General features: G+C 49.5%; 1 protein-coding gene across 1 annotated transcript in view; it reads left to right on the top strand.

The window, feature by feature from the left end:
* Window positions 1-8138, top strand: part of STUM (stum, mechanosensory transduction mediator homolog) — a 63278-nt gene extending 55140 nt beyond the window's left edge. Inside the window, exon 3 of the mRNA XM_070474432.1 lies at window positions 1085-8138. Coding sequence (XP_070330533.1) covers window positions 1085-1119 — 35 coding nt within the window. The 3' untranslated portion in view covers window positions 1120-8138. The remainder of the gene's footprint in view (window positions 1-1084) is intronic.
* Window positions 8139-20459: the final 12321 nt, after the last annotated feature.

The following is a 20459-nucleotide window of genomic DNA, read 5'->3' as shown; positions in this document are numbered from 1 at the left end:
CATGCCTGGGCTGCCTGGACCCTCCCCTTCACTGCCCTTCCCTCACCTCACACTGCTACCCTCCTAGTCCCCTGCCTACCCCCCACTCCCCGCACACAAACACCCCCTCTCCCAGTTGGTCAACAAGCTTCCATTTTTAGTTTTTTATTTTGGAAAATATTTAATCATAGACACAAATAGAAGGCCTAGTATAGTGAATCTCTAAATGCCTATACCAGCTTCGACCATCATCCACTCATGGCCACTCTGTTTTCATCTATTACTGCCTGTGTCTGTCTCCACCCCAACACCTTAACTTAACCAGTAACCTGGTAAATAAAGAGAGAGGGAAAAAAAAACAAGTCCTCTGATGCTCCTCTGTGGGCTGAGTTACCAGCTAATAGTTACTCAGCAAACCCAGATGAAAATTTCACCCTTAAATATCCCAGTAGATGTCTTTAAAAAAAAAAAAGGAACCACAGTACCTTTTCATGCTCAAATAAACTAGCATCAGTTCCTTAATATCAACAGTGATCAAGTTTTTCTCATGTCCTCATAGTCACCACCGAGGCTTTAAAAGGCTCGAAGCCAGCAGTCACCTTGGCCTGTGTCACCGATGTCCAGCTGATGGAGCACGCCGGCTTGGCTCCTCCCTTCTCTATGCTGTCTTCCTTTTCTCTTCCTTCCTCTTTTCCGTCCACACGTACCAGATGCCCATCACTTGGGGAAGTCTTCCTGGCACCTTCTCCCAAGGCACCGCGTTAGGAAATGGCAGCAGGCCAGTTGGCCGGGGCCACGTTTGAGCAGTGGCTTCAGGGGTGTGGATTCAGGAGCACATTGATAACCTTTCAACCCCCAGCAGGTCTGTAACAGAAACCCTTCTCTCATGTCTCCCCCACTAAACCCCAAAATCCACTCTCTCCACTCATCCCCTTGTTCCCCATTAAGAAGCCAACACCCTTGGGAAAAGCTGGACCTTGGCTGTAGCAGTCATTCACGCGTCTGTGTGAATAAGTTCTAGCATATTCGAGTCCGGGGGCACCGCCTGGAGAAATGGTGGGGGAAGTGGGTGTCTGACCATCTCTCCTCTGCTTCTCCCTCACAGGCTACAAGGAGCAGGGCATCCCACAGCAGCTGTGAGCCCGGGCGAGCCGCTGAGAAGCCCGGTGCCCAGGAGGGCCACGTCAGGCAGCGGCCGGCCCGGGGTCTTCACGTGTTCTCTTCTGCCGCTTCCTGGGTTTGGAGTGGAAAGAAGGGGATTTGAGAATACTATTTATTTTGAAAACGCACCTGCTTTTCTCAGCAGGCTCTGAGAGCTGCCAGCTCCTCCTGCTGCTCCAGAGAGTCTTGTAGCGCAGACGCCCAGAGGGCATCTGGGCTGGGTGGGGAGTCGGGTGGAGGTGGGAATGCTGATGCAAGAAGCTGGAGCACCCCAGGCTCAGGCCACCTCGCCTCGTCTGCTGCCCACCGTGCGGGCGTGCGGGGTGGCCAGGCCAGGCAGCAGTGACCCCGTCCAGGCGAGCAGGGCTCGTCAAGGGGCAGGACTGCAGGGGACACCTCCTCCGGGCCCCTGTGGGAGTGGTCTCCTGGGGGCAACACCGGGGTGTGAGTAAGGATAGACAGATTCCTGCCCGGTGTGGAAAAGCCTGCTGTGCCCTCAGCTGTACGCAGGGACGGGTCCCTACAGGTGTCTGCTGGCCCCATGGCCGCTCCATCTCCTCACCACTGAAGTCTCCAGGTCTGGGCGGATCTGACCTTTGTTTCCCTGGGAAGGAAGGCAGTGGCTCCATTCCTGGGACAAAACTGCTGGAATTGCCAGATGTTCATGTACACGTTCACCAACCCAGGTCCGCGTGGGCAGCCTTCCCCGTTATACTCAACACTGTCTGGGGCCCGCAGTCCTTTCTCTGAAATCCTTAGGGCTGACAGGTCTCTGACTTCACACGTTTTAGATCTGAGGAAGAGAGGAAGAAATGTTTGCCATCTATTTCGTGACAGCCCAGCGGAGTATAGACCTGCTCACACCATGAAACACGGGACCATTTCTGCAGAGGAGCATGTGAATAATCAGACTTATTAGGATCAATAAAACTGTAAATAGCTTCGCCTCAGTACAGGTCAGATTTTGCCACTAAATACGTAAGGGGAGAAAACTCACCATTTGAGAGTTTTAGGGGTTTTAGAATTGCAAAAAAAATAATAATAATTGCAGGGGGTGGTGGATCCCTCTCTGAAAAGCCTTCTTCTGCAAAAATCCTGCAAACAGAGGCATTCAGGCGACCTCGCTGGTGTTACACGGGGATTCCTCCTGTCGCAAAGGGATGATCGGGCCCTTTGTGACACCTAAGTGATTGTTACAGAGCCACAACCACCAGAAGATGTCTGACTCAAGATCAATCAGCAGTTAAGAGAAAGGAGATCTAAATGACAGTGACAAGGTAGACATTCACATGCCTGCTTTCTTGTCATTTTTATTCTAACGTAGGGGTTGTTAAAATGTGGGACTGGCCCAAAGCCAAGTTTCTGGCCTCACTGGACTTTGTGCCATTGGGTGTGTTTCTCTGCAAGGGGCTTTTCCTATCTATCAGGGACTCAGTCAGAATTTGGCCAGGGATGGAAGAGTGGCCTGTGGCACTAGTGGTAAAGAATCCACTTGCCAATGCAGGAGACAGAGACGCAGTTTCGATCCCTGAGCTGGGAGAATCCCCTGGAGGAGGACACAGCACCTACTCCAGTATTCTTGCCTGGAGAATCCCATGGACAGAGGAGCCTGGGGGCTGTGGTCCATAGGGGCCACAGAGATTCGGACATGACTGAAGCAAAGCAGCACAGAAGAGAGGCCTTTTCTGGTCGTTTTCCCCTTAATGGATGGGAAGGCTTGGGGAACCGGCAGCTGGGCAGGCCCCTCGCTCCGCCATGAGCCCCTTTGGGGGCCACTGCATGCCTAGTCTCTGTTCCTGAACTCTCCACCTGGGGCAGTGGCCCACCCACCCCATCCACTGAACTTTCTAGTTATAGTCCTGCTGGGAGGTGGGTCTCGGGCTCCCTGTGGCCTGGACAGCAAACTGGCATCCTTGAAGAAATGGAATTCCCTCAGCCACTTGCTGCTCCCCACCTCCATCCCGGGCCCCGACTCAGAGGTGGGCTCTCCGCTTCTGGGCCTGATCCTACCCGCCTCCCACCTCCCCATCCATCCCTTACTTCCTTCCGGTGAGCTGCCTGGGGCCAGGTTACATGTCCTGGACGCCTGGCAGTGTCTGTCTCTTACCCCTCCTTTCTTCCTGGCCCCAACCCAAGCCTTTGCAGCTTCTTTCACGTTTGGAAGCGTCTGTGTGGTCAAGGCGTGGGCTCGGATTTGGCTTTATCCAGAAAGTCAGAACCTTCCGCTGTGAGAAGACAGCATCCCCTGGGCCAAGAGGAGAGCAGGCTGGTGGCTGGTTGCTCTCGAGGAAGCGGCATCGGCGCGTGGAGCCTCCCCTGAAGTCAGATAAAAACAGCTCCAGTGGAGTGAAGGGAGGCCAGCCCACAGCCCGTCACCCCCAGACAGCTCCCCTGAGTTTGCAATGACAGATGTCAGGTGGGGGCAGCACCCACAGGGAGAGGAGGGTCTTATTTTCCTGGCATGGCTGGGGGTGGCTGCTGAGGGGGGCAGAGAAGAGCTAGCAATTTATGTCTCGTGTTTAGTGACACAATTCAGACACGGCGGTGGGGGGGGTGCGTTTTCTTGAGTGACAGGTGTCACCACGAGTCCCAGTGTGGGCTGGCTTCAAGCAGGGGTGTGTGTGCCTGGAAGGACATCTCCCGTCCTATGCCCCCTTGCCCAGATCCTTCCCTCACCTGTGGCTGCTTCTCCCAACTTGAGAACACGGCAACCTCAGCAGGCAGGCCTTTTCCAGGTAGATCCCCGCCCATCTTCTGAACAATGAGTCTGTGAAGACTGCCTGGCAGGCGGATCAGTGCAAAATAGCTTCTTTCTAAGTGAGACCACAGTCTCAGCATCATGTTGTCGTTAGATAAGGACAGTGGCCAGTGTACTCCGAGTCCGCTGAGCTGGCCGCTCAGGTTGTTAGCCTGTCCAGTCGCCAAGTTGTGTCTGACTCTTTGCAGCCTTGTGGACTGCAACACGCCAGGCTTCCCTGTCCTTCACCATCTCCCCGAGTTTGCTCAAAGTCATGTCCACTGGCTGTTAGATTAGATGGCCGGAGTTAATCTATGAAGCACTTGCCAGCTGAAACGCAGGAACCTTGTATGAGCCAGTGCTTGGTTGACGCCCAACACTCTGGTTGGGTCTTGTCTCAAGGATGATGGTCCAAAAACCCCAGGGTGCATTTCAGGTCCAGCCGTCAATCTGTCAGAATTCCGTAGGACATTCCTAGGCCATGGGTGCTCGGGACAGGGATCACAGGCACACAGAGAACCTCAAAGTGAATGAGAAACTTGGATCACAGCGGCAATTCCCTCGGGCCAGAGCAGGATCCTACAGCCAGCATGAGCCATCTGGCAGCCTGGGAGTGTCTTGTGGACAGCGGAGACAGTCCACCTGGATCTTAAGATCTGAGTCCCAGACAAGACTTCGGGAAGGGCGGGGTTCCTGTGGGAGCTGCAGGGACAGATGGCTCCTGGCTCTGGTCCAGCACCCCTCCTGCCTTCTGTGGTGCTGGGGTAACAGGCAGGAGCTACCCCACTGTGGCCTCGAAGCCAGCCTCTTGGCTGCATGTGAGGGGACGGGAGGAGGGGACACAGGGCCCTCCCCTGCTGCCCTGGACCCACATGTCTGTCCCCTTGGCAAGGACAGCCTCCAGACACTGGGCCCTTGCCAGGCACTGTGTGCTGGGTTTTCAAATGTCAGAACTGAGGCACCAAGAGAGGAGGCCATGGGTCCCCCATCACACGCTCATGGCACGGAGCTGACTTCAGTGGCTAAGAGGGAGTCCTCGGCAGGGGGTGGGTGGTGCCTGGCCCACTCAGCAGTAACAGGGCGCCAGCCTGCCGTCAGCATCTCAGCTGGCCCTCAGACCCACGCTCCTCGTTGAAGGCAGACCCGAAGGGCGCCCCAAATGGCAGTGTAAGAGAACGGCGGACCTGATATGAGGGGCTGCCTGGTCCTAACATGCAGGACCACTTCAGTTTTGTCGCTATTCAGCTTGTCTGAGTCCCTGGGCCTGAGCTGGGGCGGATCCCCTCCTGGGGGAGAGCAGGCCCACCTCGGGATTTAATGACACCAGCTGTTTTTATCGTGTTAGTGATATTGGCAAAGAAAGCCTCTTGCACTGTGTGAACCGCTTGGGGATATAGAATTTAGATGTAAATTCTCCAGTTGGTGTCTGCAGGAGCTGTTCACTGTTGTTATTCCTCCCTGTTGCTGGTTGGTTTAGAGGATTTTCAACAGGCAGGCTGGAGGTGGCTGAGCCCTTTTTTGCTATGTTTTTTAAAATTTATTTATTTTTAATTGGAGGATAATTGCTTTACAATATTGTGTTGGTTTCTGCCAAACATCAACATGAATCAGCCACAGGTATACCTATGTCCCCTCCCTCTTGAACCTTCTCCCACCGCCCTCCCCATCCCAAGGTGGCAGAGCACTTTTAAAGGACCAGTCCCCGCTCCCCACAGACCATGTCCTCGTCTCTGGGATGAGCAATTTGAAGCAGTTGCTGACCATTTGCTGACACACGCTCCTCCATGGAACCCAGCCTTTGTCTCCACAGGCTCCCTGTGCCAGCTTCCTGCAGTCCTATGTGTGGGGGCTCCCTGTTTTGCTTTTGTGCATCAGCAAGCCCTCAGTAGGCACCAAATGGACCAAGTAGGTCCTGAGCGTGGCTTTAGAGAAGCTGATCAAAGGTGCTGTCTTCCTGGTGAGCAGCATCCCAGGTGGGATGGCAAGGTGAGTGGAGGTCAGAGAGGGGAGATGCTCGCCAAGGCCTAGGGCTGAGCCCCGAGAGAGTTTGGCGTGTGCTAGAGGAGATAGGAAACCAGGCTGTCAGCAGAAGGGAGGCTGAGGTCAGCCTGAGTAGGTGGTGATGCTTGGGGGCCTGTATTTTTCATCACTTTTGTTCCCTTCAGATTCTTAGAGCGTCAGAAAGTTCTTGAACTCACAGAGTGTGAAGGATTATGCTCAGATTTTCATGGATCCACCCCAAATCCCATGTGGAGAGAGGATGAGCCCCTCTGGTGATGGGTGGGGAAAACCCCAAACCAAGGTGACCCCAAATGCCCCGCAAGCCTGGAGAGGGTGAGTTCCACCCTCAGCACTCTGTCTCTCCTACTGTCTTGTGCCTCGGTTTAACCATCTGTAGCTTGGGTACAAGGAGGGGCTGGGCAGCTGTCGTTCTTCCCGTTTCTTTCAGAGCAAAGGGCTTGGAGGATGAGCCTTGCCAGGTGAGGGACAGGGAGAGGGAGCAGCAGGCCCCATGGACTCTTCCTAGTAAAACCAAAATACTGCCCCCCCTCCAATTCCACTCTCCCTTCCTGATCCTGTCCAGGGCAGGGAGGGGGGAGGTTGACTACAGGGTCCCACTCGTGCATCCTGATTTCTGGTACTAGTTGTCTCTCGCCTTGGATCTAGCTGTGAAATCTCCATTCCCCACCCCTCTTCCTCCTTTCCTGGATTTGTTGAAATGCCAGTCACCCAGGCTGGTCCAGACTCCACGATCTGCCTCCGCACCTGCACTTTCACCCTGGAGCGAGCAGACGCACCCACACAAGCACACCCCCGCCTGTGCACACACTCACACCCACACACAGCACACATGTGCACACACAGCTCCCTTCAGGCTGGGAGGAGGCAGGCCAGGGTCTGTCTGGAGACTCAGGGTTGGGAATTAATGTCTCCAGAGGAGCCCGGTGCCCCATCCGGGGGCCATCTCCCTCCAGCGTGGGCTCTGGTGGATGGCACATTTGTCCTCATCACCCCCATCCCATGCCCAGATACCTACGCTATTTCTTCTCTCTGCAGGACCCCTGGTCTTGGATCTTTTCCTCCCAGGGCCCGCGGGCTCGGCATCCCCACCTTACCAAACCCGGCCCTGCCCATGCCCTCACTCAGTTTGGCCTCCTGCAGGAAGGGGAATCTGCTCAGAGAGGAGGAGACAATGGTCTCTTTCCCGGCTCTTGTAGGGCTGCATACAACCCTCTCTTCTAAGGTCTTTTTCTGTTCCCACCGACCCCCCGCCAGCAGCCCGGGTACAGGAACCAGTAAGAAGAGAAGGGGGACAGAGGTCACATCTGCCCCCACTTTCTGGGTTAGCACTTGACCCCTGTTCCAAGCGGGGAGAGAGTGTTTGTGGTTGTAAGTGGCCTGGACACCCTGTGGGAGCATATGACTGCCCCCCTACAGGCTAGGCTCCATACCGCTGTACATGATACCATCTTTAAAAAAAAGCAACATACATAGAAAAAAGACTGGTCTGTGTGTCTCGGCAGAATTCATATTTGAATAAGTGTTGTATTTGATTTGTAATTTCTGATACCAAGATTGGCTTTGTTTGGGTCTCTCTTCTTTATGTTAGATGAATCACCGTACATTTCTATTGTTCTCCAGCAAGACCCACTCTCTGATCTCCCAGGGCTTTCTTGTCTCACTTCTGCCCAGACCACTGGGAGCCCATCCCCCCACCACAGACTTCCCCTGGGATCCAGTGCTCCTATATTTTCCAGCCCACTGCACAGCCTTCCTCCCTTCTGAGAGAGGAAGAAAGCTTTAATGTCACAGACCTAGGGACGTTTCCAGACTTACCTTGGCCCAAACCTTGCAGCCTGGGTCCCAGCCCTGCCTGCAGCTTAGCTCCCTCATATCCTCACAACCCTGCCTCCCTCCCCCACGCCCACCTTGGCGGGCCTGCCTGACCTGGCTGAGTCTCCCCAGCACCCTCTAGGCACTCACTGAAGAGGGTTCCAATTTCTTCAGCCTTCTCCCGGCTTCAAATGCGTCCTTCAAGCTCCATTACTGTACATGTATTGAAAAATACCATGTATGACAATAAAAACTTGTGTACATATCTCCATGTACATATTTATATAGTCCTATTATAAATACAGATAGCATGGCATCTCTTTGACATTCCAAGTTTGTGTGTGTTTTTTTAATCCCAGAGTTACGGCTTTGGAAGCCTTTTCTTCCTTTCCTTCTTTTCTATGTAATAAACATTCATGTGACCTTTGATGGCTTCTCACCTGCCTGTGTCCTCTCGAGCTCAGAACTGGACAGATCTCTGGCCCTTGAGTGCCTCCCTCCCATTCCCTCAGCAGTGTTTGCTGCTGGCGTCCTTCCTGCTGTGAAGGTTGCCCTTCTCCAAGGTGGGTCTTGCCTTCCTTCAGACTTCTTCCTCAACCCCTTCTCCTGGGAGGCTTGGGCAAGTTAGTTCTCAAAGGCCCACATGTTTGGTAATCTGATTGCTTTGCAACCACAAGTTGGTGAGTTAAATTGAGCCTGGGACCCAGACCGGGTTCACCAAGAATAAGGGCACAGATGAAACTCATTTCCTTCCCTTGATTGGAGACTGGTTGATGAAGGACGTGTGTGTGGCATACTCATTCGTCCAAGTCTCCTATATAAATGAGAAGCAGAGTAGGGGTGGTTAGGAGAACTTACAACTCACTGTTGAGCTGTAGCAAGGGACTGGTTGAACTGATGTTACTTACCTTGGAGGGAATTTAAGGGCATGGCCGGTGGCCCTGCCTATGTTCTCTTTAATAATTGGATGAAGACCTGGAGAGCTTATCAAATTTATGGATGAAGGGAACTAAATCTATTAGACAAATCAGAATTCAAAAAGCTCTTGGCAGGCAGAGGCCATATAACAAGATGAAATCTAATAATGTTAAATGAAGAAGTCGTGCTTGGAATTAAGAAAGCTCCAGACTCTCCCTGGTGCTCAGGGAGGCATACGACAGGTGGCGTGACATTCAGGAGCACTGAGTGTGGATGATGGAACAGACGGTCTGATTTCATATGCCTTAGGAGCAGCAGGCTGGGGTCCAGAGAGAGCCTGCATCTGCAGTGCTGCATTCAGTCCCAGAGGCCATGGGAGGCGAGTCTCCAGGTGTCACCCCAGTACTCACACCCAAGGGCAAGGCCTTGCCTCTCACTCTTTCCTCACATCACTCCAGGACCCTAGGGGTCGCCAGTCTGGTCCTGGTCCACTGGCTGCAGCTATTCTTGTGTGTCCACCGAGAGATACTGCCATCTCAGGGCCTTGGTGCTGCTGTTGCCCCAAAGAGTGAATCTGCTGCAAAATACAACTTTGCAAGGAGACAGCAGGCTCAACCTCAGGGACCCTTCAAGGCCCCAGAAATGGCATCTGAGTCTAAGGGTTGATTTTTGTTTATTTTTTTTTATTTTTGTTTATTGCTGTTTAGTCACTAAGTCATGTCTTTGCAACCCCCTAGACTGTAGCCCACCAAGTTCCTCTGTCCATGGGATTTTTCAGGCAAGAGTATTGGAGCAGGTTATTATTTCCTTCTCCAGGGGAATCTTCTTGACCCAGGGATCGAACCCATGTCTTCTGTATTGGCAGGCAGATTCTTTACCACTGAGCCACCTGGGAAATAAAAGGGTTGACTTTACTCACTGCTAAAACCAGGATGCAAAGCCTGAGGCAATATAATGACCCAAGATACATCATGGTCACCCAGATCCCGCCCAGGGAGCATTTCTTGACCATGTGCATCTTCCGGTAATTACTACGCTCAGCTTATGCCAGGAATGTTCTTGGCCAGAGACTTCTTCCTGCAGAGGGTTCCGGCTTCAGATGGGCTGTCGGGAAGGAACAGTGGAGATGAAGCTAGCAGCACCCTCCAGCCCTGCTGCATCATCACAGGAAAGAACCCTCAGGGGGCACTGAGATCTCTCCCCTCCCAGCCCCCATCTGTTCATGTTCAGGAGGGGTGAGCTGGTCGAAGCCTCCAGCGCTTCTCCTGCAGGGTGAGGAAAGGGATCTCCCACAGAGACAGTCCTCCTCAGACCCAGAGGAAAGGGGCTGTGACAAACACAAAGGCAACCGCTCCCCAGAAATCTCCGCACTCGCAGACCGCAGGCTCTGAGACAGGTTTGTGGTTGCTGCGGTCAGTCCCAGCAGGGGATGTGGGAAGAGGCGCTGGGGACTGGTGGGGTGGGAGGGCCATGGCTGGGTTTGTAGACTGGGTTTCGGATCTATTCTGAAGATGCGTGACCTACAGAGCCAGAAGGGAGCAGAAACCTAGGGCAGGGTGTCCTGGGAACAAGGACTTGGCTAAGATTTGTTATTACCGGTAAGAGGGACTCCACTTAAATCAGTTTATGGGAAAGGAGAGTGGGGGGAGGGAGGGAGGGTGGAAAGCAGCAGGCCTGGGCAGCTCCTTGAGTAGGAAGATGTGTCCTAAATGCACAGCTCCTCTCAGTCACCACCAGCTGGCCAGTGGCCTGAGGTGCTGGAGGATGGCTGCCAGCTGGGTCACTGAGACCTTCTCACACAGCGACATAAATTGGGCATTACTGAAATGGTCACTTGGCTGGTAGGAGGAGGAGAAGCGGGAACTTCCCTCCAAGAAAGGAGACAGAGCGATGTCTGGCCCTGTGAGTGGGGTACTCTTTCAGGGTAGCCCCTTGTCCTGGGCTCAGGACACCCCGGGCACTTCTGGTGTCCACCCACTTCCTGGTTCCTCCAGGGCACAGCGGTGCAGCCGCTCCTGTGGCCTTGTGGCTCTGAGGTCCTTGTGGAAAGCCTGGAAACCTGAATGGGCCCTTGGCTAGTGCTGCCTCCAGCCACAAGTCTGAGTCCAGGCCCCCTGATGGGTTCTGGCTGGCTCTGTGGAGGGTAATGGGGGTGGGGGCTGTGCTAAGAGCTGGAGCCGGCAGCTGTCTCTCCAGTCAGCCTGGTGGATATTTATACTTTCGTCAAAAATAGCTACGTGGAAAAAAAAAAAAAGACTCTAGAAAGCAAAGAAACTTTTAAAACTAGGAATGTTGTCAGTGGAGGAAATAAGCACTTTCCAAACACTTAGAAGCTGTCTCCATCTCCTGAGGTTCCAGGCCAGGAGGGGAACCCAGCAGTCAGGGGAAAGAGCATTCGCTTCTGCTGTGGGTTTCAAGTTTCTGGGGAAACCTGACACATGTCCAGAATCTTTGGAAGGAGTGGAGGTGGTGATATATAGATTTTATTGTGAAGAGATCAGTGCTGTGGCTTTGGGCATGGCGGTGCCCCTAGAGTCTGCAGCCTGCTCCCTCTCCTCAAGCGCAGAGCAGCCCTCCTCCCCTCTCCATTCAAATCCTCCCTGGCTCTCAGGGCCCAGCGCAGGCACCGCATCCATTGTGGTGAGGATGCAAGACTGGGATCTTGTTTGATCTGCTGTCCACCTGCCCTTCCCAGGGGCCAGCTCCTCTCCTGCTTGGCCCATGGGATTCTGGGAAAGATGTTCACTCACAAAATCCACCCCACCCCAGACAGGCCTGTCCTGCGGGTTAGGGATAGGCTGTGGTGGACTAATCCGCAGAGATCCGGGTCCTTCCTGCCTGGGGCCCTCGGCAGTGAAAGGGCGGAGTTCTAACCACTGGACCATTGGAGAATCCCCCTGAGATCTTCCTAACTAGAATATGGGAAAGCTTTTTTCCCTCTCTGGTCTTCAGGTGGTGGTTCATCAGCCCAAAGCGACCGATGGCCAAGGTCCCCCACCCCCTCCCCCAACATGGAGTCATGAGAATGAAGCAAGACATCAGCAGCAAGGGGAAGAGCAGAGATGAGAGAGGGAGGGAGGGTGTCACCTCCATCACCCCCAGGCAGCAGCAGCCCTGTCCGTAGTACAGCTTAAATGCGGGAGCCATCTGTGAGCTCCTCCCAGATGAGGAGAGTGAGCTCCTCCCCCTTCCCCTCCCCCACTCCTGGCATTTTTTTTCCTTTCTTCCTTTCCATAAACGGGTTCAAGCTGAAGTTCTCTAACAAGAAAAAAACCCTAAGTAAATATTTGTTCCCAAAGCCTCGTGTGACTCATCCTGTCCTCACTGATCTTCCCACCCATGAAGAGCCACCACCTACTGCGCTTCTACAACGTGTCACACACAGACAAAATCCTTACGTATGTCACACGTTCACACACACACACACACACGTGAGCCCACACCAGGCCTGAGCACACGTGTGGTTGCTTCCTACTTGTGACAAGTGATGCGTCTAGCTCTTTCGTGTTTCAGGTTTTCATCTCTTCCAGCCCCGTCCTCCCAGCCCCTGACCCTGCCTTATCTCAACAGTGACAGAGAACGGTCTTTAGAAGAAAAAAATGTAGGTGTATATATGCACATGATTTTAATGAAAACTTTTTCATGTCAATGAAAAGTTCCAGGAAATTCCCTGGTGGCCCAATGGCTAGGGCTTGGTGCTTTTACTTCTAGGATTCAGGTTCAAGCCCTGGTCAGGGAACTAAGATCCTGCAAAAATCGAGGTGCTGCCGAATCAATCAGTCAACAAATAAAAATTAAAAGTTCCAGAAAAGGTTAACATACATGCAAAAAACCCCTTTCTCTTCCCACCTAGAAAAGATTGTAAGTGTGGCACCTCTGGGTGGGTGTAGGGCCTTTGAGCATGTGACGAGGCACCAAAACCATGCTGGGAGTTGCTATCTGGCTAGCAAGAGGCCAGTTAAGGAATAAGAAACTAAGGCTGAAGGCTCAGGACTTAGGTCTAATTTCTTCCTTATTAGCCCTTCTGAAAACTGAACACAGAGGTTAGTTTTCCAAAGTCCCTGGGAATTCTCTGCGATTGTAGACCCTCAGCTAGTATCATGCCGTCCAGCCCCACTAAACTCTCCACAAAGCAAAGCCAGTGGCCCAAGTCACTTCACAGAGGGAACTAGGTTTCTCAGACATGACACTCTCCCCCAAATAGCACCAGCTCCAATAATATTTTTATTTCCCGCATGCCATCTCTGGCCCTGTTCCAGGGAAATTTCTTTGCTTGGGGAAGGTGGAATTAGAAGCAGCAAGTTGCTAATTGACATGAGGCACACCTGCATATTGGCCCCCTCTTCCCACCTCCTACCTTCTACCTAAAAAGGGAAATATTCTGTGCCAAAGATCCTCTCAGAACCCAGTACAGAAGCAAAGTTTGTGTCCATTGGCTTCCTGCCCATCTGAAGTGCTGGATACTAGCCATGAAAATAAGAACAAACCAATAGGCCTAGGGGCTCAAAGAATTTCATTTGGACAGGAAAGAATCGAGACAGAAAGACAGTGAACACATGGAAGAAGGTCAACAGCCAAGCATCAGGAAGTGGTGGTGGCCTGACTTCAGAGAAAGCAGTAACCTGCAAACTCTGTTCTCTCTCTGTCGTGAGACCCAAGAGGCATTGTTTTCTGTGGCCAAACAGCAGCCCCGAGTCGTGAGGCCCCAAGTCACTTGGAGGTGAGTCTGGGAGCTTCTAAGGGAGTCACACTTTGCACAGGTGGGGAGCGCTGCGTGTGCCAAGGACCACAAAAGAAGATCGCTGGCCTCGCCTGCTGCCTTGGCCTCGAGGTCTCAGCCTGGGAATGGGTCTGGCCTGCCCCGAGGAGGAGGCCTGCCCTGAGCACCCAGTTGGAATGATCTAATTCTCTACTGACAGTAGTGTGGTTTGAGTGGTGAAAGTCAAGACCATCCCATTCAGTCTTCCCTGGTGGCACAGTGGATAAGAATGTGCCTGCCAATGCAAGGGACACGGGTTTGATCCCTGGTCCAGGAAGATTCCGCATGCCTCAGTGCAGCTAAGCCCATGAGCCACAATTACTTAGCCTGTGTGCTGCAATTACTGAAGCTCACTCGCCTAGAGCCTGTGCTCCATAACAAGAGAAGACACCCCAATGAGAAGCCTGCGCACCGCCATGAAGCATATCCCCTGCTCACTACAACTGGAGAAAGTCCGATGAAAGTAACGGAGGCCCAGCACAACCAAAAATCAAATAAATGAAATTTTTTAAAAAGACCATCCTATTCAAAATCCACATCCCCAGATTGCTTTCCAGATTGACTTCTTGTCAGTCACTCCATTATCACATCCTCCTCAGAACCCAGGCAGCCCAGTTGGTTTTGCAGGATGTAGAAAACTTGAACCTTTAAATGTATCTTTTTCAGTACAAAGCAGGTAACATAAAAGCATATTTGTTAGTTGAAAACCATGAATGTCAAGTGGCTCTTCATAAAATCTTAGAGTTGGGAAGGAGCTTGGAGGTCATGGTACCCAATTCCCTACCTCTTTAAGAATTCCTGCCTCCCGTCTGCCAGATGATTGGTCAAGGGACTTTTATGTAAATTCCTCTAATGACCAGGGACTCACTAGCTTGTTCCTCTGTGGGGCGGAAAGAGTTGGTTGAGTCGTAACCTATTTCCATGTAACTTCTCCCCATCAGTCCCAGTGGTCCCTCCAGAACTAAAGAATGAGGATGAGATGGGATGCAGGAGTTCCTCTCCCTCTTCAACGAGACAGGCAGCCCCTCAGTCATCTCGGGGTGTGTCTCTTGTCTCTATCTCCCCTTCTCTTCTCTTCTCTTCTGCAGAGTGTATGCCTTAGGTACTTTCAACCATCACCCATGTGACCTGGATTTCTGGACATGCCCATGTTTTAGATAAGAAATCCTAGTTCCTCAAAAAATGTGTTTTGGGCTTCGCTGGTGGCTCAGGGGTAAAGAATTCTCTTGCCAATGCAGGAGACAGGATTTTGATCCCTGACCCAAGAAGATCCCACATACCTTGGAGCAAAAAAGTCTGTGCGCCACAGCTATTGAGCCTGTGCTCTGAAGCCCAGGAGCTGCAACTACTGAGCTCATGTGCCATAACTACTGAAGCCTGCATGTCCTAGAGCCTGGGCTCCACAACAGGAGAAGTCACTGCAGTGAGAATTCTGCTCACTGAAACTAGGGGTACCCCCGCTCGCTGCAACTAGAGAAAAGCCCAAGAAGCAACGAAGACCCTGCACAGACCCCCGGAAACAAATAAATTAACTTATTTCTTTTAAATGTGTTTTGATGAGCATATGTATGTGTGTGTGGGGGGGTGTGTACGGATTGGGTACCCGCAGCTCTGTCCTTACAACTCACCTCACTGCCCAACACAGGTTTAGATAGGCCCACAAAATAATGAGTCCCTGGCACCCACCTTGGCCTCCCTTCCTGAGTGATCACAGCCCCAGTGCAAAGCAGGTGCAGGTCTAAGACCCGACACACGCCCCAACACCCCCAGCTCTGAGGAGCTTGAGCCTGCAGATGCTAGAACTTTCAGCCCTGCCACTTCTGGAATCTTCACTTTGTTCTCTCCTGGGTGAACCGGTCAAGAGAAGGAGCCTCTTCCACAGCCACTGTCGCCTGCCAGAGGCGGGTGAGAAAAGAGCGATGGTGGAGGAGGGGGATGACGGTCGGGAGGACTCCAGGTCGTCTCTGGAAGGCCCTGCTGCGGGAAAGTCCTCAGCTGTTTCACCAGAGGAGGGGCTCTAGTCAATCTAGTGCAGGGGGAGCCAGACACTGGGTGGGGAGAAGGGAGGAAGAAGCTTAAAAGAAAGAAGGGGCCCCAGAGAGAGAATTCACAGCCAGGGATTTTGCAGAGGAAATAGGGTAGGAGGGAGGGAGGGAATGTCCAGGATCCTATTCCTTTCTTTTTTAAACTGAGAAGCAAGTCAAAATGTTCCTTTCTAATAATCTGAAAGAGAAGACAGGTTGAGGTGTGAGTGAGGTGAGAAATCTGGGACTAAACTCCCTGAATTAGATTATCTCCACTTCACGGGAGAGAAATGCTAGTACCTCCTTACCGGCTCCAAGGTAATTCTGACGTCAAATCTAGAAAAGGAGCTTGAGGGGGAAAAATTGATGTATTCAGGCATTCATTGCAGACAGATATGCCCAATTCTCAACTACAGAATTGTGTAATATTTTAACAATTTAAACGTAATTCATTTAAATAAATAAAAAAAGGAGGCATATACAAAACAAACAAAACCCCCAAATGTTCTTCTCTCCTGTCTCTGATTGGGGTAAAGCAGTGGGAAAGAGCAGGACCCATGAGCTACTAACTTGCTGAGTAAACTGATGCCTGTCTGTGACGTCTCTGAGTATTGGTGTGTCTTTCAGACGTACCAACCAGAGAAGCAGAACCAGTGGGACACACAGGTAGCAAGGAATTGGTTCAGGCAATTGTGGCAAATCCCATAATTTCGGGGCAGGCTACCAGAAAGGACAGGCTAGAACTCTTGGTCATGAGCAGAAACTCCCAGGTACAGGTGACATTTCTTTCCTGGAGTCTCAGATCTGCTTCTTCGGCCTGTCAACTGATTGAAACTGGCCCTCCCAGGTTATCCCAGGAGGAGCACATGGCAACCCACTCCAGTATTCTTGCCTGGAGAATCCCCAGGCACAGAGGAGACTGGCGGGCTGCAGTCCACGGGGTGACAGAGTCAGGTATGACTGAGGCAACATCACACACCCAGGTTATCGAGGATAGTCTTCCTTACCTTAAAGTTAACTGATGATGGACTTTAAACACATCTATAAAATACCTTCACAGAAACATGAGGTGGGCTCACAGAATATGGTTTCTGTAATTAATAACCATGTTTAAGGATGAATGAAATAACATGTGCACAATACCTAGCACAGAGCTGATATAGAGCAGGCACAAAAAAGAATGTAGAAAGAGTTAGTGCAAGACACTAACAGTGATACTGGGTGATTTATTTATGTTTCATGTGTTTTTTATTCATAAGGGAAATCAATTAATTTTTCATTCAGGTTTTTTGAGAAATAACTTACATAATTCACCCTTTGTAGCAAATAATTCTATATACAAGCCTATGTACCATTTGTCAAACACATACAGCTATACAGTTTTTACATTTCCAGGATGTTATATCACGAGAGTCACGTGTGCCTGCTACAACCCTTGTCGCGTCCGACTCTTCATGATCCCAAGGGCTGTAGTCGCCAGGCTCCTCTCTCCATGGGGATTCTCCAGGCAAGAATACTGGAGTGGGTTGCCATGTGCTCCTCTAGGGGATCTTCCCAAACCAGGGATTGAACCCACATCTTTTATGTCTCCTGCATTGGCAGATGTGTTCTTTACCACTAGAGCAACTTGGGAAGTTCATATATAATTATAACTAGAATCATGGTTGCTTTCACTTAGCATAATGCATTTCTTTTTTTTTTTTTAAAGTATTGAATCTGTTACAATATTGCTTCTGGTGTTTTGGTTTTTTTTTTTTTTTTTTTTTTAAATATTTTGGCTTTTTCATCCTGAGGCATGGAGGATCTTAGCTCCCCAACCAGAGATCAAATCCACACCCCCTGCATTGGAAAGCAAAGCCTTAGCCCCTAGACTGCCAGGGAAGTCCCAGCACAATGCATTTCTGCTTTATCCAGGTTGTTGCCTGCACCAGTACTTTGTTCCTGTTCACTGCTGAGTAGTATACCACTGTAAGGATAACCACATTTTTCACGTATTCACAAATTGAAGGAGATTTGCACAGTTTTCAGGTTCTTATGATAATGAATAAAGCTGTTATACGCATTTGAGAATGTTTTTATGTGAACATAAAATGTTCATTTCTTGTGGGTAGATACCTAGGATTGTGGAATTGTTGGATTGTACAATAAGCATATGTTTAATTTCTTTTTTTTTTGCATATGTTTAATTTCATATGAAGTTCTCTTCACTTTCACTGTTTTCTAGAGTTACCATGTTATTCTCTTCAGCAGTGAGTCAGAGTCCCCCTTGCTCTGTACCCTCACCAGCACTTGCTATCATAGTTTTTTTTTAAGCCTATCATTCTAATACGTGAGTAGTAGCAGCTCACTGTGGTTTTAATTTGCATTTTCCTTATGACTAATGATGTTAAGTATCTTTTATGTACTTATTTCCTGTCTTATTTTGTGAGATGTTTGTTCAGATGTTTTGCCCATTTGGTGGAAGGTTGTTTTCTTACTGGTCAGTTTCAAGAGTTTCTGATGTCTATCAATGGATAAATGGACAAAGAAAACATGGAATATACATGCAGTGGAATAGTATTCAGTCTGAAAAAGTAGGAAATCCTGTCATGTGCTATAACATGAATGAAACTTGAGTACATTTTGCTAAGTAAAATAAGCCAATCACAGACTGACAAATACTGCATGATTCCACTTACACGTGGTATCTTAAGTAGTCAGACTCACAGAAGCAGAGCATAGAACGGTGGTTACAAAGGGCTGTATGGAGAAGGAAATGGGAATTGTTTAATGAATATAGATGTTCAGTCATGCAAGATGAAAAACTTCTAGAGTTTGTTGTACAACAATGTGCATAGAGTTAACAACAGTATAATGTAACATTTAAAATTTTGTTAAGAGGGTAGATTTCATGTTATGTGGCTTTTTTACCACAATTGAAAAAACATGTTTGGATATAGTGGTTGCATCCTTTGTCAGATATGTGTTTTGCAAATATTTTTTCTCAATTTGTGGCTTGTTTTTTCATTTTCTTAACAAAGTTGTTAAAATAGCAGAAGCTTTAAATTTTAGGGAAGTCCAATGTATCATATTTTTCTTTTATGGTGACATATCCAAGAAAATCTCTGCCTAACCTTAAATCACAAAGATGTTATCCCATATTTTCTTCTGGAAGTTTTATAATTTTAGGTTTTACTTGAGTTCAGTTTACATGAGTTAGTTTTTGTATGTGATGCAAAATTTGAGTCAAAGTTCAGTTTATTTTGTATATGGATGTCCAATTGTTCCAGCACCTTTTGTTGAAAACACTGTCCCTTCTTCATGGAATTACTTTTGCATTTTTTTTTTGTTGAAAAAGAATTCGTGACGTGTATAGATCTCTTTCTGAACTCTCTCGTGTCCTATTGCATTGCGTCTATTCCTTTTTGTCTATTTTTAATTGAAGTATGGTTGATTTACAATGTTGTGTTAATTTCTGCTATACAGAAAAATGATTCATATATACATACATATATATACAGCTTCCCAGCTGGTGCTAGTAGTAAAGAACCTGCTGGTCAATGCAGGAGACATAAGAGATGCAGGTTCTATCCCTAAGTCGGGAAGATCCCCTGGAGGAGGGCCTGGCAACCCACTCCAGTATTCTTTCCTGGAGAATCCCATGGACAGAGGAGCCTGGTGGGCTGCAGTCCATAGAGAGGCAAAGAGTCCGACACGACTGAGGTGAGTGTGTATATATATGCACACTCTTTAAAATGCTTTTCCATTCTGGTTTACCAGAGGCTATTAAAGATAGTTCCCTGTGCTGTACAGTAGGATCTTGTTGTTTATCCATTTTAAACATGATAGTTTGCATCTACTAATCTCAAATTCCCAGTTCATTCCCCTCCCAGCCACCCCCATCCCCATGGCAATCACAACTCTGTTCTATATGTCTGTGAGTCTGTTTCTGTTTCATAGATAGGTTCATTTGCATAATATTTAACAGCTGCATTGGAAAGGGCTCGTTTAGCCTGGCCCCACAATGACATGGAAGGCATTTGTAATCTTTGGCTGTCCTGGATTGAATTTTCCTGTGCCAGTGTGATCGGACATATGGGCTATGGTATCTGTAAATAAATACCTGGACAGTTTTGCTCAGTCAGCGGATATGTGCTTTAAAAAGTTGAGACTATTTACTGCCAAACTGTCCTCTATAAAATTAGTCTTGCTTTTTATGAGCTCATTTATGAACTAATATATTATTCATTGCTGATCCTTATAATTAATACTAGCATTTCATGAGCATTTACAAATAGTTAGATTTTTTTCTTTATAAACAGATTTTGCCAAGGATTGAGAGCTCTATGACTAGCAAGTTCCTGTCCCCTGCCTAGCCTAAGATCCTGCAGGCACTTTCAGGGCTCCTGGGGGCCCCTGGTCTTGTCTGGCCGTCTGGGTACATGATTTGTGGTAGGCCTTCTAAGTTTCTTTTTCCATTCATGCAAGACTTCTCATTCTGCCTCTATGTGCCAGGCTCTGGACTGGAGCTGAGGACCCCAGGGTAACGAGGACTCAGGCTCTCCCACAGGTGAACAAATATAACAGTGTGTGATAAGCGCCCAAAGAGCAGGGCTGGGGGGCTCGGAAGGGGACACCCACCCCTGCCGGGAGGGTTACAGACATTTTGGTTTCAGAGGTAGTGACTAAAAACAAAACACATTGTTGTTCATTTGCTAAGTTGTGTCCAGTTCTTTGTGACCCCAAAATACATACACACATACTTATTTTTGATTATGAAAGCAAATTATGTCTGCTGGGAAATTTTTTATTAAACTGAAAACTGTAAGGAAGGAAATACAAAACACAATCCCATCACTCAAAAAAAGCACTGTGAGTAATCTGAGGTTTTCCTTTTAACTCTAAAACTTGGGCCAAATAGCATATACAATTCTGAATTCTGCTTTTGTCAGTTAACACGATATTGTGAATGTTCTCCCCGCTCCAGCCTCCTTGGGGAAGCCCACAGTCTATTCCCATGACTCCAGAAGCCCGTGCCTCACCCAGGCCTGCTCTTGAACTCCAGGCC

This window comes from Odocoileus virginianus, chromosome 11, assembly GCF_023699985.2.
Source record: "Odocoileus virginianus isolate 20LAN1187 ecotype Illinois chromosome 11, Ovbor_1.2, whole genome shotgun sequence".
In the NCBI taxonomy this organism is placed as follows: Eukaryota; Metazoa; Chordata; class Mammalia; order Artiodactyla; family Cervidae; genus Odocoileus; species Odocoileus virginianus.
Note: the sequence above shows the minus strand (reverse complement) of the source record. Positions and strands in the feature narration are given on the sequence as shown.